We start from the raw sequence: 24,266 nt of genomic DNA, 5'->3' as shown, positions 1-24,266 counted from the left end.
GCAGTTTCCATGGACTGAGACCCACTGAGGAACAGCACGGGCTGCAGCTGATGGAAGCCCTGAATAATGTAGACAAGTCTCTGAAAACACAAGGTGCCAGACTTTTCAGTGGTTTTTAGATGGATGGACAGACAGGGAGGGATGGACAGACTGGTTAAAGGGGAAGAGAGCTTCCTGTTCAGCTGGGCTTTCCCAAGAAACAGCATAACCTACTTACGGCTTCTGTTTATTCTTGAGTAAAATCATTTTAAAAATATGAGTTTTCTCTTCTTCACGATTTTTTAAGATTCTGGCCAAAAAATAGTGGCATGGTGACTTTCTCATGTTTTCAAGGATAGCTTTACAAGCAAAATCACTTGCAAACAAGGGTCTGGAAGAGTTGTCATGAGAGAGCCACTAATTTTGCTGCTCCATGCCATGCAGATTCCCCAGTCTCAGCACAGACACGGAGGAGCCTCCCACTGCCCCCTTCACTGCACGCTAGGTTTACTGCCAACGGTGTCAACTATGGAGTCCCTTACAATCATGTTGGTAAACCAATCTTGAGTGAATGTATGTGTTTGCCTATATGTACGAATGCATGCTTGTGTGCACATATATGTGTATGTGTACAAAGACCAGAGAGCAAACTCATGTGTTTTTCCTTGCTGCCATTCACCTTGTCATTTGTTTCCTAAGACAAGGGCTCTTTATTAGCCTGGAGCTTGCCCATTTGTCTAGGCTGGCGGGAATCTACTCAATTCCACCTCCTTAGGACAGATGTTATAGAGGTTGCTACCACCCCAGCTTTTTACATGAGTTTCTGTTGTAGGAGCTGCAGGTTGCGTTCCTGCCGCCCCAACTCCCAGCCACTGGCTAGCTTATGCACGAAATAACAACAAAGAAACTGTATTCTTTTAAACACTGCTTGGCCCATTAGTTCCAGCCTCTTATTGGCTAGCTCTTACATATTGATCTAAACCATTTCCAATATTCTGTTGTAGCATCAGTCTTACTGGGAAAGATTCAGCATGTCTGACCTGGCGGCTTGCTTCATCGTGTGCGTCTGCCCGGGAGAGGGGAGCATGGCCTCTCTGAGCTCACTTCCTCTTCCTCCCAGCATTCTGTTCTGTTTACTCCTCCCACCTATGTTTTAACCTATGAGGGCCAAGCAGTTTCTTTATTATAATTAACCAATGACCTTCCTCCATCATTTCCCCTTTTTCTGTTTAAACAAAAAAAAAAAAGAAAGGAAGGCTTTAACTTAACATAGCAAAATTACATATAACACAACAGTTATCAAGTAAAAATTACAATAATCTTTATCATAACTAAGGAAAACTATAACTATAAATAACTATCTTAACTCCATCAAAGACTCCAGAAAGATACAATATTACCTAAGCAAACAAGAAATAAGCAACTTTCAAACTCTAGAAATGACAGAGACATCTTGCTGCCTGGACAGTCACCCAAAATTTTTCTGTACCATTGGGGCATCCATCTTCGGTCTACAAGCCCATAGTTTCCAGCAGACATTTCCATGAAGCAGGAAATTTCAAAGGCAGTCACTATCTGCTTGTCCTGAAGAATGTCTTGCAGACTCTTTCATGAATCAGGAACCCCGAAAGATCATCCCACCTTTAGGCAAGTTCAGTAGTCCTCTCTCTGCGGGTTCTCTGTGTCCAGTTTATGCAATAGTCAAGGCAAGAGCAGTTTTCTTGCCCAAATGGCTATCAAACTCCCTAAGGATCCTCTTCGATGCCCATCTTCTTCTTGAAGTAGATTGGTGCTGCCAGGAGCAGAATGTCTCATTGTCATGAAAAGTCCTAAGTTATTAAAACATTTAAAATGCCATATTCTATAATCTTTGAAAGATATGAAGAATGCCTATCTAAAATATATCTATGTACATCTAGAAAATCTTAACTAACATGACTACAAGCTTTACTATTATCGATGATTATTCATTAGCAACCTTTATTTCCTATTATACATTACTTTTTAAATGAACTACACAATCACAATACCTTAATCAAGAGCAGAAATACATATACATATAACAAAATTGACCTTAAAATCCATACCAATACAAATTATTCATACCTACATCAAGTTTCTGGTGATCCAATAGGTTCTTGTGCTTAGTATGGCAAGCACTTTTCTGATTGAGCTATCTGCCCCATCAGAGATCATCAGTCTTTAAGGCTTTATAAAACTGTCGGTAGTATTTCTGGCAAGCTGAATATATGGTAGCTCACTTAAACCCTAGCACTGCAGAGGCTGAAGTAGACGAAGGTAAAGTTAGGCCACAGGGTCATAAATGCCTTCTCTGGGCAGGTGGCCAGCTTCCCCCACCACATCCTGTCATTTGCACAGCGCCACTTCTTGCTCAGGATAGTTACAAGAGTACTTCCTCTGACTTGCAGGCTAGCTTTCTAGACTAAGTCTGTGCTCTTAGATCAGTGAATGCGTCCTTGCAGTCCTTGCTAGTGACCTTACCATGGTTGACACAGGCCCCTGGGATCATGTTTGAGCACTAGCTGAAACCACACTGGCAGTAATCAAATGTTTGGATTCTGCTAGATCCTTTCTTAAATTCAGGCAAAGCACCGCAGCCCCAACACAAACAACTACTGGGGCAGCACTCTAGAGGCACACGCCTGCTGAGACGGCGAGGGAAAATGAAACGAAAGGAAAGAGGAAAATGCCTGAATGACAACAGAAGTAAAGGATGCTTGAGGAGCACACGCTTTTGAGGACAGCTTGGCTTGGCGGGGAACACGCATGGTGACTTAATGACTGCTCGTGGTTTCAGCCATGAAGGAACCTCCTGTATACCTTGCACACTGAATGCATTGTGACAAGGAGTCATAGGTTAAATGAAATAGGCCTAGGAGTTTATATGAAAGTCACAGGCATATGATGAACATTTTATACCCTACTGTGACAGACACAGCTCCAATAAAGAACTGAGTGATTCACAAGTAAATTCTTCCAAGAAGGGGGACTGGGGCCATTTAGAATGACAAAGATCAAATGTCATTTGTTTAAGCACTAGAGACACCCATCCACCTGTTCCAAAAGATGTTAAGTGTACACAGAGTCACGGACATCTATACCTACAGAAAACAAAGCTTTGTAAAAGAATGGTCCTGTATCATTTACAAAACTCCAACTATCACTTAGTATTCCAAATTCTTAACAATCAAAGTCTCCTTATAACAAGGATTTAGTGGAAAAAAGTATTTTTGAAGTTGTAGAGTTGGAAATGTGAACTTCAGTTGCAAAGACCAGAATCAAGTAATTTTCCCTACAGCCACCTCAACACCCCAAAGAACAGCACTAACAACTGCAGGGACCACAAATCCATCAGAGAGAGAGCTGCCAGCCATAGATACTGGCCTGTTCAGTTGTTCTTGGCTCACCAAGTTCATTATGAACAGGAGGGATACTCTCAAGCTCAGCTTTATCAATCTCAATGAGCAAGACATGGAGATTCCCCTAACTCATAGGAGCCCGTGAAAAAGACCCATGGAGCTGGGGATTTGCATGCACTGAAATGTCACACTGAAATCTCTTAACTATGTACAATTCCTGTGTAGCAATTGCAAATGGAAACGCATTTGAAAAAGCAGTAATGGCAGCTGAGAACACTCACACGGTGCTGAGAGTAGCCAGCTATGCTCCTAAGTGTCATCTAATCCTCATACAAGTGGATGAGATCCCTGTTGTCATGCTCATTTAATAAACGATGAAAGCGAGGCACAGAGGGGCCATGCACCGTGTAGAAGAGCTGTTGAGGCAGACGGTGAGCCTCCCTGGCATCGCCCTTTTCAGAGGATTCTCACAGTGGCTGGAAAGAAGGAGCAGTTGTGGAGCCACAGAATGGCAAGGTGAGAATGGCACCCTTCTCTTGTTCCTGCTTCTAAAGGCACCAGGACCGCAGACGGCTGACCGCCATAAGGGAGGTATGAACTGGAGTCTTTGGAAGGCATCACTGGACTGACTCAAGTGGTTCCTGCCACCTGGACATCTTGTCCACAGTCCCTTTCAAGCTGTCAGCCAGAGGGACTGGCTTTCTCAAATGGTTCTTGATTGTCCAGTCTCATTACAACTAGGACAGTGGCTCCTGAACTAGCCGGTGATACTGTTGCACTACTGTGCAAAGTAGCACTATCCAGTTGCCAAGTGTGCAGATAGTTTTCAGGTTACCTGTGTGCAATGCCTTTCACAGGCATGGCCAGGCTGTGCCTCACAGGCCACATGCAACTTGACACGAGTATGATTGAAGTTCAACGCAAAATTGTAAACTTTCTGAACACATTATAAGGGTATTATTATTCATTTATTTTTATTTATTCTATTTCTGTGTGTGTGTGCTTGTGCACATACACACACACCAAGGCACATGGGTGGCGGTGAGAGGACAACTTGTGGGGTTCAGATGTCCCTTGCATCATGTGTGTTCCCGAGACTGTAAGGCTCGGAGGCAGGTGCCTTTACTACTGAGCGATGTCACCGGCCTCACTTGAGGTTTTTTTGTGTGTGTGTATTTTTTCTTTGTTTTGTTTTTTGATGTATGTTTGTGTATGCATATGCCTGTGTGACCCTGTACAGCTCCATTGCAGGTTCTTGGGTGTAACTTGTAGACCACAATGTCATGACACAGTGTCAAAAGATGGACACCTCTTTGTAGAAACAAGCTCTGGGTCACCACATGGGAACTTGTCAGAAGCACGAGAGAAAAGAGGTTCTGAACGGCTTCCGTAGCAGGTAAGGCGCACCATCTGGTCCTCGCTTTTGCATCTCAGAAGAGACCCTTGATTGTTCTGTGCCGGGGCAGGTCAGAGAAGAGCAGCAGAGGAGATGAGTTAGAAAACACCAGGAGCCACACTTCAGCTTCTAGCTCCGTCCCAGGTCACTGTACAACTTAGGAAACACACGGGAGGCCTTCCTGTGGGATACTCTGACCTGAGAGGAACAGACATCGCAGCATGTTGTGAGCTTTCCCTGAGGGAAGAGCTCTAATGAAGAGCACTCCCTGTGAACACCTACAAGAGGGTAAAGGAAGGGCGAGGTGGAAAAACAGAAGGAAGAATCACGGCCTTGGTCAATATCCTATCGACGCTCTTCATGATTCATAGAACCCAGCCTGAGCAAGAGACAGGGGCAGCTTCTCTAAAGTCCTGAGGCTAAGGAACAAAGGGCTGTATTATCTGCCACTTCCATTGGGCTTGCACAATTTGCCAGTCACAGCGGGCTGTCCTCGCCTGCTGCACAAAACCAACATAAGGAGGATGAGCTCACCCTTACAGAACAGAAACCAAGCCACGAAGGTCCATGAGAAAACTCTGAAAGTTAGCTGGTCGGCAGGTTGGGTGTGGTGGTTCCATAGCCAGTTGGCTCTGGGTTTGAATCTCAACTTTACCTCTGTACCCTGGAGGACCAGAACCTGAGCTTCCATATCCAGTAAAGCACAGCTTGCCGACACGTGGTAGACACTCCTTGAGGCTCAACAGGGGATTCTGCTCTCGCCATGGCCAATTGTTGCCTCACTCCCTACATCTACTGCGTAGCACCTAGCAGGCATCCAATCATCTGATGGATATCTGGATAGATCTACAGACATGTAGCAATCCCGTTTCATTGCTATCTCTCCTTCCTAGATCAGGCTCTCTATGCAGTTGCCTGAAGTTAAACGCAAAATAAAAGACTTGTTGAAGTGGCTGGGAAGGATGAGGAATCAGCAATAGAAAATTGAAGAGATACACCTGTGAGGAGTACCAGGAGCAGGGGGGCGGGGTCTCAGGTTGCTATTTCCTATGTTAAATTCTACATTTCATAACATTTAAGACCCATGTCAGGTGGGTGGCTCCTACACTCTGAAACAGGTAGCCCTGGTTTGCGATGTTTTCATTCTTTGAAAAGATAGGCATTTATAGACATACTTCCCCCCACCCCCTTTGGTAAATAAGGGAAAAGTTAAGGGCACTTTGCTGGACGGTAAACAAAGCTTTCCAGCGGAAAAGATTGCTCCACCACAGCCCCCTGAATTTTTCTGCCATGACACGCTTGGCCGCTGTCAGTCTCAGGCAGAGTGTACGGAAAGTAACACGAATTCACAATCTGTTGAACTAGTTTTCCCCCTTTCTCTTGCCACCCCGCAGTCTGGTCAACAACTGGTTGTTTTAGAAATCAACTCTGACATCGATTTTCCAGACAGTGTCTGCCTGACAGCCTGCATCTGAAAAGTGAGAATTTCTGATATGTAGCGGAATATAAAACAGATGCTGCTGGTGATCTATCCGGGTGTGTCTGCCGTAGCACTACTGATGCTGGTGATCTATCCGGGTGTGTCTGCCGTAGCACTACTGATGCTGGTGATCTATCCGGGTGTGTCTGCCATAGCACTACTGATGCTGATGATGAGGGCATTCTATCTGCAGCAGCTGCCACATGCACAGGAAGACTGTAGAATGCTCAGTTGCATTTTTGGCTTCTGCCACAGATCATGGTAGCGGTCTTCCTCTGGCAACAACCAAAAATGTGTCCACATTGGGCAGATGTTCCCAGAGTTGGGAAACAGATGCTACTTTAAATCTGTTTAAGAACTGCCGGTCTATGTTAAACAAAGGAGACCATCATTCTTCCCTTATACGAGGAGCGACAGTGTCGTTAAGAACTCTGACAAATTCCCTGGCACATTTGCCGTGTGCACGCGTCTGTGGCTACTATTCATCCCTCGGGTGCCATCCACACTTGGTTTCTGAGACAGGATCTCTCACTGACCTGTGCCTGTCAAGGTTAGGATGGCTGAGCGGCGAGCTCCAGAGCCTGGCAGACCCTGTCTCCTCAGCACTAGGATTGCAAGCATGATCCATCACACCTGCTTTCTGTTTTGTTTTTAACCCGGGATCTGGGAGCAAATTCAGGCCCCCATAGCAAACACTGTACTAACTGTGCTTTCTCCTCAGCCCCCTTGACAGAGACTTTGATTGTAGTAAGTTGACCTACATTATAGATTCTCCTTCATGGAGAAACTTGGTTAAACTTGAACTGAAAAATATGTGACCATAATAGTTCGATTCATCTTTGTCCTAGATTTTAACATGTGAAATGAGGAATTCCTATAGGATGCAGTTAAAAAGTAAGAGCCAAATATAGGTGAAACTTCCCAGTTTTTGTAGGTTAGTCTTTAGAGCATGAGATTTTCACACACCCGCCCCTCCCTCTTTGTCATCTGACCCTTCACTGAAAGCAAAACTGTGCTATGCAGCAGTCTTGGCAACCACACACAGAACCAAGCATGAAGAGATAAGTGCGTGCCTTCCAGTCCAGACTCTACAGACTCTAGTGTCTGCGATCATGAGAAATTTGGACCAGAAGGCCCCTGGCTTCTCAGAGGCCACAGGGTTTTAAAACAAAATCACACTGTATGACTACAAGACTTAACAACATTTGATATTCTTAGAATAATAATCCTAGTTAAAGATTTTAATCATATTTAATGTTATTGAAATATTTCATCTTGTTGCCAACATTTCTTTAAAATTATTACATTTATTTACTTACACACATGTATGTATGTATGTGAATGTGCCGGTGTGCACATATCATGGCATGTGTGTAGAGGTCAGTTTTCTCCTACGATGTGGGTCCTGGGGATGAAACTCAGCTTGTCAAGGTTGGTAGCAAGTGCTTTATTCGCTGAGCCTTCTTGCTGGCCTAGCAACATTTATTTTAAGCTGAAAAGCTTTTAGCAATGAAGACAAATACATAGACATAAACTAACAGACATGGAAACGACAAATAAATTAAGGCTGTTATGAAGAGGCAAGTGTGTGTGTTTGAAAGGAACGAAAGAGAGAGAAGTGGGGGAGGCTAAAGGGTTTCCTTAAAGTTTGGGCAAACATCTCCCTCTCCTATAATGCAGATATCAATTCTCACCTCCATCCCTACACCACCTCATCTAGGGCCTCACTATCTTCCCTTGGCTTTATCTCAACAACTTCCTAACTGGTATTCCTAATACCATTATCATAGCTTTGTCTACTCCCGACCCGTCTCACCTGGAGACACACAACACACACACACACACACACACACACACACACACACACACACGCCAGTTGGGTTGTTCCCCATCACCTTCTAATCCTGACAGCCAATTCTGACAGCTCCCCAGCTCCGGGTTTCTGCACCTCCTGTTGATATACCTGGAGCCCAAACCCTTGCATGAACTCTGATTAGCTTCTTAACAAACCTACAAAAACCCCTGCCCGCTGCCCCCATCCTATGGACCACAGATACTAACTCTGCTTGTCAGAAGTCATGGGTGCAAATTGCTGCAGAGATTTTGAAGAGTAGGGAAGAAGATGGCCGCCTGCTGTGTGGGGACAGGGAGAAGGTGCTTAAGGACAACAGAATTTGAGGAAAGACTGCAGTCAGAAAGTGGCTGAGATGTGTGAGTCTTCTACAGAAGGAACAGAAGACAGCAGGTCAACAAAACCTGTAAGAGCAATGTCAGCTTGGGGGACCTGAGAGTCAGCGTTAGACGATGGTTGTAGTCACATGGGAGAGAACACTGGGAAAATCTGGCCAGCAATTAGGACAAAGAGAGCAAAAAGAACGTGACATTCACAAAGAACACTCCATGAGAAGGAGAGGAAGGTCTCTGGAGCAGGTGACATAACCGGACGACTTGTTCTGGGACTGAGGAAGTGACCCTAAGTGACACTAAGAAGATGAGGCATGCAGGACTGTTGGGAGCAAGGAGGAAAAAAGCCAGGGTGGACAGGACTGGAATTCACACACAAACAGAAGGCTGAGACGGTGAAGTGGTATGAAGGACTATCAGAAGCACCAGTCGTTACCAAGGATGGAAAACTCTTGGCTGAAGGACAAGAACGGTTCACATGCCTACTTCCTACTGCGTTTCATTTCCTGACGACGACTTTTAATGTTCGAAGATAAAAACTCTGTTTTGCTTGCCTTACAGTCCCATTGGCTTGAGTCACTCTGAGGGTCAGACCCCAGGATGTTCTGTCAACCAGTTCTGACGAGCTGGAGGAGGCACTGCGTCACACACACCTACTGAAAACGAGCATGCTAGCGTCTGAATCATCCCTCCTCTTGCATCACATGGCAGTAGTGTGCATGCTGAGCTTGGTTCATTGTTGCTCTGTGTCTATTGACAGCTACCAGAAGGGTCAGTCTGCAGAGAAAGCCAGCACTCCACTTCCCCGGGTAGTGAGTCATAAAGTCAGATTCTAATCCCAAGAAACGGTGCCAAGTGACTTCAAAAAGTTTTACTAGCAGTGTAATTGGTTTGGAAGGTCTGTTTTCCACAAAGAGAAAAAACACAAATTTGTTCCTAGGAGTTAAAAGGGAACCTTTGAAAAGACCAGAGGTACAAATCCAACGTGGAAATCAAATTACGAAGTGAGACGCGCATGTTCCCACCCGAGCTATAAACACTCCATTAACAGCGTGGTCACAGGCGGCTCTTCAAACTTTCCACCCATATTGATCACATTATCTCACAGGTTACATTAGCCCAGAACTGGCCTCAGCCCCTTCCAGCACCAGTTTTCCACTGAATACCAGGATATATGTAGAGGAGTCAAAGAGCAGCAGCCTCGGAGTTCTGAGCTCCATATGCTACTCCAGTTCTTAAGCCCCTGTGCATGCCATCCTGTTCTGAACCCCATGAGTGTGCACCCCTGTTCTGAACCCCATGTGTATGTACCCCTGTTCTGAACCCCGTGTATGTACCCCTGTTCTGAACTACACATCCCACCCTGTTCTGAACCCTCTGTGCATGCCATCCCTGTTCTGAACCCCATGTGTATATACCCGTTTTGAACTACACATCCTACCTGGTTCTGAACCCCATGACCCATGAGTGTGCACCCCTGTTCTGAACCCCCTGTACATGCCATTCTGTTCTGAACCCCATGTGTGTGCACCCCTGTTCTGAGCCCCCTGTACATGCCATTCTGTTCTGAACCCCATGTGTGTGCACCCCTGTTCTGAACCTCATGTGGATGTCACATCTGTCCTGAACTCCACGTTATTCCTGTTCTGAACCTCACATAAGACCCGTGTTCTAAACCCCATGTGCACCCATGTACTATGTTCATGCCACCCTTGTCATGAACCCCACATACCACCTCTGTCATAAACCCCATGTGTCACCTGTCCTGAACCCCACATGCCACCCATGTCCTGAACCCTCACATACCACTTCTGCTTTGGCTTAGAAGTGAATTCTTTTTGATCCTAGAGTTTCTGTATTGTAGGTAAGTATATAGCCTACAGGGTGTATAATATTAAATAATCTGAAATTGAGAAATAGCACCCAAGTGATTCTACAGCTTGTATTAAAGGTATTATATTAGCATTTATAGACCATCAAGGAAAGGCACGTCATATGATGCCAAATAACTATGAATGTATTGGATCATAGTTTCTTCCGATATCTTCTAATAAAAAAATTTGTGTGCCTATATTAAAATCACATTTATCTTTTAATAGCACTACCTTACAAAAATAAAGACAATTCCTATTATAATCAGGACAGCAACGTCACAGCTAACAAAACCAGCAAAATATGCCATCAATTTCCTTGGATCTGATGACTGCTGTTGAGGAGCAGGCACTGAAGCCGGGGCCCATCCCAGTGCACCCTGGGTTAGTATTTGAAGCAATCAAAGTGGATGAGCCATGCTGAAGCTGGATCAATGATTGGTGGCAACCTTCAATTTATTCTTTCAGGAAAGTGGACATTTACATAATGTTTGCATTCTTGCTTTGAGCTGAGTGAGACTCTCTCTCTGACCAGAAATAAGGAGAATGGGGTGGGAGCATGAGAGGAGGCATTACCAGTGGGGTGGGCTTTGGCGTGCTCCAAGAAGATGAAGGTGTTTTTATTAATCTTTGCTGGCCACTTTTTTCTCTCCAACCTGTTTTCCTTCAGGAAAGAAATATTGCACTTTTCCCAAGGAAAGGTCCTAAAAGCGCTCTTCTCCATAGCCACAAGAAAGCCCTAGAAGAGCTCTATGCTTTTCTCACACCTTTGCTTCTGTGTGGGAGCTGCCATGGTCCTCCACCTCATGTGAAACTGGCTTGTAAGACCCTTGTTCTCCTGGGTAGAGGACAGGCCATCCAGAAATGCCAGGAGCTGAAACAGACACACCTTGCAGGGTCCCCCCTCAGTGTCTGCCCTTCACAACAGTCACATCCACGCTGAATGGGGGACAATTTCCCAAACACCTGGCAATTACATTAGTTTTTTTCTTTCCCTCTCTTGAATTACCCCATTTGGCCTAGTAGAGTCTTCAGATTGCAGTGTTCACTGAAAATGAAACAGTAAGAGCTTTTCATTCCTATGTCCTCTCATTTCCCTTTAATACGAAAGACTTGATGAAAACACCGGGCCTCACTTGCTGTCTTCAGGGCCCACTGGCTGCTAACTCCATTACCAGTTAGCTTTCCCAGTTTCAGCCCCGAGAATACCCTGGTGAGGACCACCTGTTTCCTTGGTTGGTACACAGCAGCTCTTTCTCCAGCAATGACTGGGACTCAAAGCCCAGCAAGAGTCCATTCCACAGGCCTCGGCATCCTGGAAGCTCTCCTTGGTAATCACTCAGAGAAGGGGTGATGGCTGCGGATGTGCACAGTGAAAAAGTAAAAACTGACTCTATCTACTGACTTATCCCCTGGGGTCAGAACATGGGCTGAGCCCTAAGGAAACTAGCTGGTTCTAACAGGTCTAGGATGGATAGATGTCCTGTCCACACAGAAAGTGTCTTCTAGAACTTCCCAAGTGATTACAGTAAGAGAAGCCATGGAGTCACATATCCCAGCTTCGAGTCATATCTCTTGGCCATGTGACATCACCAGAGACTTAACAGTCCAGGATATCATTTGCATATTTGCAAAAATGCAAGAAAGGAGAGAGAAGAGACCTTAGCGGGTCTGTTGTGAAAGTCGTGTGAAGCAATACAAGGTCTAGGGAACAACAGGAACTAACGGAAGTTTCCTCATTTACCATGGCCGAGCAATTCAATCATGGATGCCGCTCGCTTGTTTGATGTCTAATAATTATTAATGGCCAGCCTGGCTGGGATAAATGTTCCTTGGCCTAGAATGTCACTCCTCAGGACTTTCAAAGGAAAGTTTGCACTTTTCCGGTTTTTCATCACAGAGTTCCCCTCCGAACAGAGCGAGTAAGTGTGGCTCTACACTAGCAGCCACTTTTATAAACTGGTGATTCATGCTAATTAAACATGTAGCTCAGGAGAATGGAATTGTTTGTTTCGACACTTCCTTTTGTCCAGTAATTATGATTCAAGGTTATATTAGATCGTACACTATTATAATTCTGTCATGAGATAGACACTGTACATGTCACATCTTTAAAAGCAGGCACTGCCGTGTAAACCTAGGTGCTTTGCCGAGGACGGGCTGCACAGACTTATGCCGTCTACCAAACGTGTGTGCAAGCATCCCTCATTTCTATACGCGGAGCAGCTCCGAGAGAAGACACTGAGATCATTCTGGCTTCTTAGAGAGTGACCGGATTCGCAGGAGGGTGGGAATTTAAAAATAGAAGCTAACGTGGCTGGAGTTTATCTCAGACGCTTATCTCCTGGGAGCAATCTGGTCATCCATGATGACAGCAAGCGGTTCATGGAGTGATTCAAATTCTCACGAACACACTCAGAACTGCACCACCTGCCAACGTGGCGGAGCACAGACACACAGGCATCTCACATTCCCATCCGCTTCCCCATTCTTTCCTTTCCCTTTGCTCTTCTCCTTTCCTGTCTACAATGGGGATTGAAAGCTGTGGCCTCACACAGGCTAAACAAGTGCTCCACTACTGAGCCATATCCTCAGCCTTCTATTTACTTTGTACTTTGAGATAGGGTCTTATTAAGTAGCCCAGGCTGGCCTTGAATTTGTAATATTCCTATTTCTGCCTTCACTCCTGAGTAGCTGGGATCACAGGCCTTGCCCTACAGAGCTAGGCTTACCTCTTTTTTTGTTTGTTTGTTTTTGTTTTGCTTTTTTTCGGAGACAAGTTTCTCTGTGGCAATCCTGGAACTCACTGTTGTAGATAAGGCTGGCCTCAAATTCACAAAATTCTGTCTGCCTCGGCCTCCCAAGTGCTGGGATTAAAGGTGTGAGCCAACACTGCCTGGCCCTCTTTGGTTTCTTAAAGTTATGTCTTAGTATGTTTTTTTTTAATTTTTTTATCTTTTAATCTATTTTGGCTATTGTTGGTGTTTAGAAATGATTTTACTATGCAGTTCAGGCTGACCTGGAAGTTGCTATATATATGACCAAGCTGACCTAAAACTCATGAACTTCCTACTCACCCTCCCTTGTGTTACAAACATGTTACAATATGTTACAAACACGTTGAGTTACAAACATGGGCTACCATGCCAAGTAGATAGTTTTATTTTGCTTTTCTTGAGAAGTGAGCAAAAAAAAAAAAATCCTTGGCTTCAAAGGCTCATGAGCAGAGGCATTTAGAAAGTTAGATCTATAGGCCAGGTGTGGTGACATATGCCTTTAATCCCAGCACTTGGGAGGCAGAGGCAGGTGGATTTCTGTGTGCTCAATGCCAGCCTGGTCTACAGAGCAAGTTCCAGGATAGGCACCAAAAGTACAGAGAAACTCTGTCTCGAAAACAAAACAAAACAAAACAAAATCTTTGTCTGGAGCACAGTGAATCATCTCAGAAGCCAGCACAAGGAGTGTCTTAGGGCTGCTGTGTCCAAGTGCAGACTTCAGGACACATTTGTCTCCTTCTTACACTGTAGAAAGTTGTTCTCACATGAGAAATGTCATGAAAATCTCTGACATAGAGTATTGGAAGATTCAGAATTGGGACTTTTTAACAATGTTGAGTTTGGAACCAGATGTGGTGGTACATGACCTGTAATCCAAGGCTGAGGCAGAAGGATCTCAACTGAGAGACCAGCTGGACTACACAGTTAGACTCAGTCTCAAAAAAGGAAAAGAAAAAAAAACAGGGGGAAAAAAGCATAGAGTTTCATCACTTTCTTGGATACATGTGGCTTCCCAGACTGTCCACCACCCAAACCCATGGCACTCCGCTTGCAAAGACCACAGAGTGAGGGCAGTGCTTTTGCTCCTCCTACTGAAGCAGTATATTAACTGAAGGGATGCCTGCGACCTAAGCCAGAAAGGATGGCATGCTAGACACGGGGCCAGCGATTGGAGCATTAACGTAAATAAGAATAGTAATCCGTAGGCATGTAAAGAAATGAGCAAGAAGCTTCTCCTTACAGCAGGGCGAAGAAGACTCACTGAGCACCAGTTCCCGACACAGTACAGCAAACGCTGCACCGGACAGACGTGGCCAGCGGCTGCACAAACAGAGTGGAGGGGCAGGACAATGCAGAGGAGAAAAGAGGGTCTGGAAGCTTCCTCTTTCCTCTTCCATATTTACAACCAATGGCCCTACCATCCATCTATCTATCTACATATCTATAAAAATATAGATACAGAAAAGAAATCGGACAACCCGATGATGGAACAGGTATGATTAGTAATTGGCACACTGGTTCCCTGCTGTGGCTCCTGAGGAGGACACGGTCACATACATAGAACCCTGCACAGAGTACACAGGTGGAATGTGATCACGAGGTGACACTCTGTACTCTTTGAACATGTCCACACCACACAGCACAAAGACAGCCAAGGGACGGTCCCAGATGAAAGCAAGCCGAAGAGACTTGATGATGAAATGCACTGATGCCATCCTCGATAGGAAAGGGCGACAAAGGACACTAGCGGCAGCACTGGAATAGGGGCTGCAGAGGAAAGCACGGAGTGCCCCGAATCTGCCAACTGTATGGCAGTTGTATTAGACATGCACAGTGAAGCATTAGGGCACATGTGCTGTCTACTCCCAAATATTCAAAAAGATACACATCTGTGGGTCTGAATACACATTTGTGCAGGGGAAGAATGATAAAAATAAGTGAGAACATGAGACCAAAATGGGCCACACTGAGTAACGATATAAGGATAAGGCCTCAAGACAAAGTTCAGAAGAAGTTGCATTCAGGAACTCCCAAAATATGACAGCCCGAATCTGACCAGCAATAATGACAATACTGGCTATCATGCCAATGTGGAGGGGGCAAATTCCACATGGCCTCGGCCCTAGATGGAGAGCTACAGGTGGCCAATAGCTGCCGAGAGATGGAGAATCTAGTCCAGGACCAAGCTCCCACACAGGTCGCCCAGTCTCAAGAGGTCAACTCTACACACATGTACATATGAGCAATGTAAATGGACTCAGTAGGCTGAACACTCAAAGGTGCACATACATGCACACAGATATTCACACGTCTGTACACATAACAATAATAAAGATGGGAACATGAATTTGGGAGGTAGCAAGGGAGGAACTGGAGGGAGAGGAAGGGCAGGAGTGATGCATATACAGGGCTCACCTATAAAGTTCTCAAAACTATTAAAAGGCAATATGAAATAGACAACACAGACACAACAGAGAGAGAGAGAGAGAGAGAGAGAGAGAGAGAGAGAGAGAGAGAGAGAGAGAGNAGAGAGAGAGAGAGAGAGAGAGAGAGAGAGAGAGAGAGAGAGAGAGAGAGAGAGACCCAAACTTTGCACAGTTGGCAGAACAACGCTAAGGGGTGTTGATGTTCATCTTGCTTCAGTGAGGAGAAAAGCAAGCAATTCGCCTTTTGATTAATCCAAAATAGGAGGAAGGAAGTCAGGCATTTTGTTTTGCTCACTGTGGTGATCAGCATGGTTAATGTCTGCTCAGAAGGTGCTAAGTGGTCTAAAAGGTGTTCCATTTGCATGGGCTCCAGGCTTCTTTGGAAGAAAGGTACTCTATCCCACTGGCACGTGAAGAAACTGGGATTTGTCCAAGCCATACAGAGAGTGAACAAGTGGCAGAAATCAAACGAGGCTATCACGAGGCTGGTGGGCTGTGCTACCGCTGCTAAGCTAAGGTGTTTGCCAACTACTTATTAAGCCTTCTCCAGGAATCAAAGATGAATCCCAACTTAGATGAGATCCTGAAGCTAATAATACAATAGTAACACATGCCTGGGTAAGTGGATTCTGTACTAATTACAGCCGGGGCTCAAATGAGCGAGAACATGAAGTGACAGCTTTTGTTCCCACTCTGCACTTGAATGCTCTCTCTTCCAAGGCTGAACTCTCAAATAAATCTCTTCTTGGAAACAAGCTAGATGCCACTCTAAGAGAAGCAGGGTGCTACCCCAGACACTTGGGTAGGCTGAGGCAGGAGAAGGATGGCTTGGGTCCAGGAGTTTGAGATAAGCCTGAGAAACAGTGAAACTTTGCCTGAAAAACTAAGAACACAGTTTATAAATATGCCACCCAAACCAGTGAAGTGATTAAACCAAAATTAATAAATCTATTTAAAATATAACCAAAAACCTGCCTTCTTGTTTACCTGTTATCATAGAAGACAGAAGGAAATAAAAACTAGAAAAATCACTAACATCTGTCTTTGTGAACATTTTTTTTTGTAGTGCTGGAGATCAGGGTCAGGGTTGTGCACACAGGATCAACGCCAGGACTAAACACACAGGAAGCAAATATTCTACCAAGAGGCAAGAGAGCCAGCCAGTTTTTTGACTGTAAACTCTGAAATGCAAATGCCTTCATGTGTCAAAAGATGTGGAACCCCAAACAAAAGGTCAATAATATCTATCTGGACCTCCAAACTTCTACTCAAGCTTCTTGCAGAAGAAATCCAAGGGAAACAGCTCAGAAATCTGGGACCAACACTCATCACCCGCCACCTGTCCTTCTTGCCTAGTGGCAAATGACCCCATAAAGCACTTGGCCTCATTTCAGGTTTCTCTCCTTTAATTTATTTCCTATTCATTAACGTAAAGTGGTGTGACGTTAGTCCCAACTTCTCAATTTAGCATAGAATCGGCAGTTCTATTTCATTAATGATAATCCGCATCTTTGCGACATGTGGCATTACAGGCACCGTCTGTCACCTGTGTCCTCATTCTTATCCAGAGTTAGTGTCTGAACATGCCATTTCTTTCTTCCCACTGAAAGATGAATGGCTATCAACATAAAAGCATAAGCTCAAAATACTTGTGTCTGCATTGTAGGTTTTGGGGGGGAATCTTATCATTTGATACTGGATGCTCTTCCCCAACTTTAATTGTATTTTTAACCATAGAAAAGCCTTGACAAACCTGATGCTCATCCAGACCATTTAGACCTATGCAACTATTGCAAACAACTGAACTAGACTCTCTACATGTAGGACTCAGCAATCACTCTTTCCAGAACCTTCTCCTTGATTCCACTGTGTAGCCAAGATTACAATCCCTGGACTGAACACCCATTTCCATGAAGAAGTGAATCAACCATAGACTGACAGAGAGAATGCTCAAGGAATTCTTGACATCTATCTTATTGGTTAAGGAATGTACAGTCCAGTGGTGAGTGGAGGGAGGTATATGTGAGCACAGGAAGTGGCAACTGAATGAAGAGTCATGACCTGTGTCAGATGAATATGGCATGCAGTAGAGGCGATCTGAGACAGAGGAAGGTCCTCCCTACCGGAGAAGCTGCCTGGCTGCAGGAGCTGACTCTGGCAGGGTGACTGGGTGATGGGAAAGTGCCCAGTGTAGCCAACAGAGAGGTGACTGACCGAGCTAGTAGAATGTCCACTCTTTAGAGTAGAAATATTGGGAAAACAGGCCAGAACTCTCAGACAAGGCAGGAGGGAATCTCCATGGAGATAAGCAGTCTACTGGGAAGACTGATTTGACAGAGTCAATCACCGTGTTTTATAGAAACTTCTAAAACGCAAGTTGACTGATAGAACACTGTCCAGGTAAAAACAAACATGACAGCAATTTACTTTCTAGTTTTCTATAAAGAGAGAAACTAGAGTTGAGCTTGATGAAAATAAAGTGGACCTTGTTTGGGTGGAACCTCTTAGAGGCGAAACCCAAGGGCTTGCCAAATTCCCTGCTCCTACAAACTCTGCTCAGCTGCCTGGCTGCTAATCTCACAAATACAGCACCTTTTGCAGGCGCCACCTACTTACTTTGCCCGTAAAGCCTACTCATAACTAAGCAGTATAGCTGCCGTGGAACAATCTTTTTGCACACTGTGAATATCTGTTGTTCTCAATGGTCTGATAAAGGGATGAATGATCAACAGGAAGGCAGGAAAAGTTTAGGTGGGACTAGGAGACAAAAACAGAGTGTGGTGAAGAAGAAGGCAAAGTCAAAAGGAGATGTTGAGAGAAGCAAGATGAACGTGCCATGTTGAAAAGGTGCTGCCACATGGTAGAGCATAAATAAGAAATATGAATCAATTAAAGTTGTGAGAATTAGCTAGTAACAAGTCTAAGTTATTGGCTGAACATTTATAATTAATATTAAGTCTCTATGTGGTTATTTGGGAGCTGGCCAGAGGCCCTGATGGAAAAATCCACCCACACACAATTCTAAAGGACTAAGTTTTAGGCCACAAAAATTCTCTTTTCTATAATATTTTTGAAAAGTTTTTATTAAGGCTTAGTGTGAGGAGCCATTTCCCTCCCAAAAATCATTACAGGAACCATCGCCTTGGGGAGTCTGCAGAGAACCCCACACCCATAATTGTGTTAAGAATCATTCTATTGACAGAACCTGCCCCACACCCAATTAGCTGTTATCTGTTAGCAGAACCCGCCTCACATTCCAGCTATCCAGGGAACTAGGTGTGTCAACTCCTGACTTCTACCTGACCTGACCGAATGTAACCTCCTGGCCCACGTGACCGGGACCATGCCCGGAGATCCTGTGCCCTGCCCCCCAAGCCCTCATCCAGGGGCTATATAAGCAGCAACCAGGACCCTAATAAACGGAGGCTGTGACAAACTTAGCATGGCCTTCTCCTTATTTCCTAGCCCATTCTCTTCCAGATAGTGCCCCTCCATGACCCTGGAGTAACTGATTGCAGGGTGGGTTACAAACCCCTAGACTGAGTAACCCACCCCAATGCAATGGACAGTTTAGTGAACAACTGAAGACTCCTAAGAATCAAAAAGCTACCAAAGCATTTATTCATTCATTAAGCGCTGTTTGAACAAATACCATTTGCTACTATTCTAGAATATGGCAAGAATCCATTTTCAAATAAGTAACTTGCCTAACATTGTAGACAAGTCTGTCAAAGCCAGAACAGCAGTTTTTAAAAAGTGGAAAAAACAGGTAAGTTAATAACTTTATTTGATGAACTTTAAAACCCAGAAGACAGCAAATAGTAATATGTTTGCTTTTTAAGAACTGATTTATAGGCTATCCCTACTAAAATTTTATTAAGCAAAGTTTATTTATTTATACAAGTTCAATTCTTGCTACAGAATTTAGTCATCAAAACCAAGAGCAATGACATCCCTGAGCCAAACGGAGATTCCAGTAAGGTGACAAGCTGACAAGGTGGGCATTGTCCACATTTAAGTAGAGCAATGAGGTCAGGCCAGTGCTACCAGACTACTTGAGAGGAGTGGCGTGCACAGGTATGTGACCTTCTAAGCAGATACTTTTAAAGCCAGACTACTATGCTCACTTGTGAAACGGCACCTGGTGGAGTTGCTCCAGCCCAGTCTCTCACAAAAGCTTTGCTCAGGTTGTACCTGGATTACTCAGATGCACACAAATGTGGAGCTCCTGGATTGGCTTCACATAGTGCTCCGATTCCAAGACGACAGAGTTCTTCGTGTAAAATTTTCACCTTATAAACACCCAGTTCCATTACTTACAAATATCTATGACAAAATGGAACTATCATTTATTAAAATAATAATAATAACCACAAGAAGTGTTGGTAGGCTAGAAAAAATATAGGAAATATAATAAGAAATATTCCTATTTCCTGCTACAAAGACCTAAGAAAATCAACTCTTCCTCTTCTCTTCTCTTGGCACATCTTGCCCAGTCTTACCTGCATAATGTACGGGGATCTCGATCTTTGGCCCAATGACATAGTGACCTTCCTCCAGGCTATGAGCAGTTATGGTGGTCCACTGCCTGCAGGAATGGATCAGCAGGTAGTCATTCTCCCGCAGCCCTTCCACGCATTCTCCTAGAAAACACAATTTCATAGAAGAAAGTTGGAATTCATGTCAGCTTATTCCACATCCTACGTGAAATTTCTTTAGTTGAAACTTGTGTGGGTTTGAGGAGATGGTGTAGTCTGGAAAACACTTGCCACACAGGTGTTAGGACCTAAGTTCAATCCTCAGCACTGGGGAGTTGGAGGCAGGAGGATCTCTGGTGTTTACTCACCAGCCAGTCTCTACTCAATGAGCAGGTACCTGGCCAGTGAAAGAACTTATCTCAAAAAATATGGTGGTGCTCTGGGTGTCTCTGCTCCCACTGGAGCTCAAGGCCACGTGAGTCTAATTTTGTTGGTGCCATTTCTCAAACAACCAAAAAAAGAAAAAAATGTTTAACTTAAGGAAAAAGGGTAGCATTACCTTCCAGCCATAAACACACACACACACACAGAGGGTGGGGGGGGGGGATTTTACTTACTAACAAATTGACAGTTCATAACACAATATTAATTCTTTAAGTTGGAAAAAAAGGAGGAAAGAAAGATATAAAGAAAAAAGGGTTTCCATGCCAAGTTGAAAATTATACACAAGGTTTCATACAGGCGGTTTCCATTTATTTGGTAAAATGGTATTTACATACATCATCATATCTAAATGGCTGGGATTTGATGACAAACATCATTCAGTGCCTACTGTCATTTCATGGAAGATAACATTACTAAGAAGACATTGCTCCTTCCCAGGTGAGGAAAACCAAGATGCAAATACGAAGTGATATGTCTAAACTCAGAGGCTTAATGAGTGGAAAAATGGGATTCAAATGTAGAGCAGAAGGTGCCAAAACTTAGCTCTGTGGCACTACAATAAACTATCACAAGCAAACTTTGGTCTGTTGAAGGAGTGTTTGACATGAAATTCATATATTCCTTTTAAGTCCCACACATTCATCCGCCAGTTCTCTGGCCTGCCACCAACCCTCCCGATCAATTAAGTATAATGAAGCTTTAGAGCATCCAAATGGAATTGTTTCTCACTTAAATACTCCCTGAAGTACCTCCTTAGCCTTATGAAATGATGACAAACTATTTCAAAAGGGAAATCCACTCCTTCAAATGTAAAAGATGTTTTTCAGATGCCGTCAAAATCCAGCCTATTAACTCTGGGTTAGTCATTCTAAATTCCCAATGAAAATATCTGCAGAGGTTAATTCCTTCATAGGGAAGACAGTCTTCTTCATTTTTTATGTAACTTTACTGCAATAATTAAGAGGTATTAGTGATGTAATTGTATGTTTTGAAATGACATTTGCAGACCTCTCTAAAAAGAAAAGATTCAGTACTTTTCCTATCATTAATGAAGCCAGGAATGGTTGCTCAGTTGTACCAACCATAAGCTAACTGGCTTCTAAACCAATACCATGATGATCTTTGAAACAGTTTTAATGCAAGAATACTTTATCTGTGAGCATAGAAAACAAAGATTTAAATACTTTATTTAGAGGGTGGGAATGACCTGGAAGTAGTGTTCATTAGCAGGGTGGGAAGGGGGTGGGGTTCCCAGACTCCTTTGCACCTCATGCTTGGGGAAGACTAGGCTATTTCATAATAACATCTTCTGGGGCACTCATCAGCCCTTCGCATTCCTCAGGCTTATGGAGGCAGGAAGGAAAAGCTCTAGAAGCTTCATCCAAAGGAGATAATAAGCAGTATCTACCACAGCAACCCCCAGGGAGGCGGAGCATGCAGCGGGTGTGCTCAGCAGACCTGCTCTCCAGCAGCGCTGTGCTCCAGAGTGTGGTCTCAGGCAGGACCTCTCCTTCTCACCGACAAGATTGGTGACAAACCCCTACTTCTCAGAGAACACACAGTGACAACAAATGGAAGGTATCATGACCAAATCGGATCTGTTAGGACTCATCAGAGAACTTCAGCCACTAACTTTTGTTTTTCGGCCCAAATATTAATCCAACACTGTAATTTTAGCTCATGCAGTTCTTTAACAGGGAAGGAAATGACCTTCAGAGCAGTCAAGGAGTTTGCTTGGAGGTGTACAGCTAGTTAAGCAGGAGACTCTATATGTCTTCCTTATCTTCTGCCACCACACTGACCTTACCTGGGAAACCACTGCAGGAACCCGAGAAGCAGGGAGAAGCTGACTGTGGGCTCCCAGTTCATTCATTGATTCACTCAGTACAGCCAGCACGCTGCTGAGACACATCAGTGAACTAAATACACACCCTGGGATCCAGTGAAGAGGGGGGCGGCCATGCCACCAAGAACGGTGAATGCTTTCATCACCAGAAAATTATAAGAGAGGTGCGATGAAAACAGGAAAAGTTTATTAAAGGGATCCTGAAAGTGTTACAAAGAAGTCACAGGTCTGAGGGGGCAGGCTGCATGCTTTTCCAACTTCAAAATATACTTTATTCATTTGTCCAACAAACTTTTATTTTTCATTTACTAATTTGTTTACATACTTATTTTGTGTGTGTATGTGTATGCTGGTGCCCAAGTGCCATGATGTCTACACCCACTTGATCTGTATTGCTTTTTTATTTCTGTGAGCAGGCAACGAAGGAGTTGGTAGAAATGTAAAGGAGACTTGGTTCTGTCGTTTCAGAAGCTCACAGCATGCCCACGTGTAATTTAGTGGGAGGGAGCCCAAGATCTATGCTGTGGAAAGAGATATGCGGTCTAGACCAAACCTAGAAGTCAGCAGAGATGAAGGCAGCATTAAGGGAAGAGCAGAGCCACCGGGCTTTTCCTGTGATGGATGAATTGGGCTCATGAGGAGCCAGGAATGAACACCACCACTCAGGGAACACGAATCTGGAGATATTACCGAAAGATACATTGGTGAAGGGAGAAAACCAAGCCCTGGGGCCCACATGGGAAACTCAGCGGGAGAGCACACTGCCACTCAGGGAGAGAAGAAAAATGCCATTTTCAGCATGTGAATTGTTGTACCATAAAGAATGTTTTAATTTTATTCCACAATGGGCTCTAAAGTGGTACCCAAAAAACCACTGCAGTGAAGTCAATCCAAACGGGAACATAGTGCTCAGTCCTGCGCTTGCTGCTGTACCAAACACTAGGAAGAGTCAGGAAGATTTCAGAGCCATAAGGTAGGAAAAAGCAATGCCTATTTTTGAGATTATGTCTTATTTTATTTTTTAACAACTGGTCTGTGTGCCTGCTTTAGGCAAAATAAGTTTCACGAAATTTGTCTGGAAATAGAACAATACAATAACTTAAAATATCTCAGGGTAGGTCACTAATAAAGATAGGGATTAAATGAATTCACAAAGCAAACATCTTTTAGTGATATAACTATCCTGGTGCTTAACAATGATGCCTAATGCAATACATTTTACAGCTCAATGCTGTAGGCATGGGAAGCCTAAAGGAAGGAGGTGTTACATTCTACAAATGCAAACATCCTGAAATTACCCTGAGCTGAGATGCTTCAGGATGCACCCCATGTGCTTGCTTTGGCCTTGTTCCCCTCTATAGTAATCTACATATTCCTCTTACGATATCCATATTTTTGTCAACACTGAGCAGTTTCAAAGTAAGTCTGCTTTAAAATAAGGCTCAATTTCAAAATCCAAACTAATCATTTATGAGTTGGACAGGAGAAATGAATAATCGTCCTTCTGCCTTTTGGCTTATGGTACAAAGCACCCTCCCAAATTACCATCTCTGTCACCTCTCTCAGTGTCTCCCCTTCATCTTGATGTGGGACTGATTTCTTATTAATAAAGAAACTGTCTAGGCCCCTTGATAGGCCAACCCTTAGGTGGGTGGAGTACACAGAACAGAATTCTGGGAGAAAGAAGCTTAGTGAAGGAGTCACCATGGTTCTCCCACTCCAGACAGACGCAGGTTAAGATCCTCCCTGGTAAGCCACCTCGTGGGCTACACAGAATATTAGAAATGGGTTAGAACAATATGTAAGAGCTAGCCAATAAGAGGCTACAGATAATGGGCCAGGCAGTGTTTAAAAAAATATAGTTTCCGTGTAATTATTTCGGGGCATAACCTAGCCATGCGGGCGGCCGGGTGCCGGGGACGCAGCCCCACCGCTCCTACTTCAACACCATCTCTGTCACCTCTCTCAGTGTCTCCCCTTCACCATCTCTGTCACCTCTCTCAGT

General features: G+C 44.2%; 1 protein-coding gene across 2 annotated transcripts in view; it reads right to left on the bottom strand.

The window, feature by feature from the left end:
- Positions 1-24,266, bottom strand: part of Garem1 (GRB2 associated regulator of MAPK1 subtype 1) — a 174,963-nt gene that overhangs the window by 94,167 nt on the left and 56,530 nt on the right. For both annotated transcript variants that reach the window (XM_050134912.1, XM_050134914.1), the window contains exon 2: positions 19,996-20,136. In XM_050134912.1, coding sequence (XP_049990869.1) covers positions 19,996-20,136 — 141 coding nt within the window. The remainder of the gene's footprint in view (positions 1-19,995; positions 20,137-24,266) is intronic.

The sequence above is a fragment of the Alexandromys fortis genome, unplaced genomic scaffold, assembly GCF_014885135.2.
Source record: "Alexandromys fortis isolate MF-2015 unplaced genomic scaffold, M_Fortis_MF-2015_v1.1 scaffold_25, whole genome shotgun sequence".
NCBI classification, from domain to species: Eukaryota; Metazoa; Chordata; class Mammalia; order Rodentia; family Cricetidae; genus Alexandromys; species Alexandromys fortis.
The sequence above is the reverse complement of the archived record's forward strand: the minus strand, read 5'-3'. Positions and strand labels throughout refer to the sequence as shown.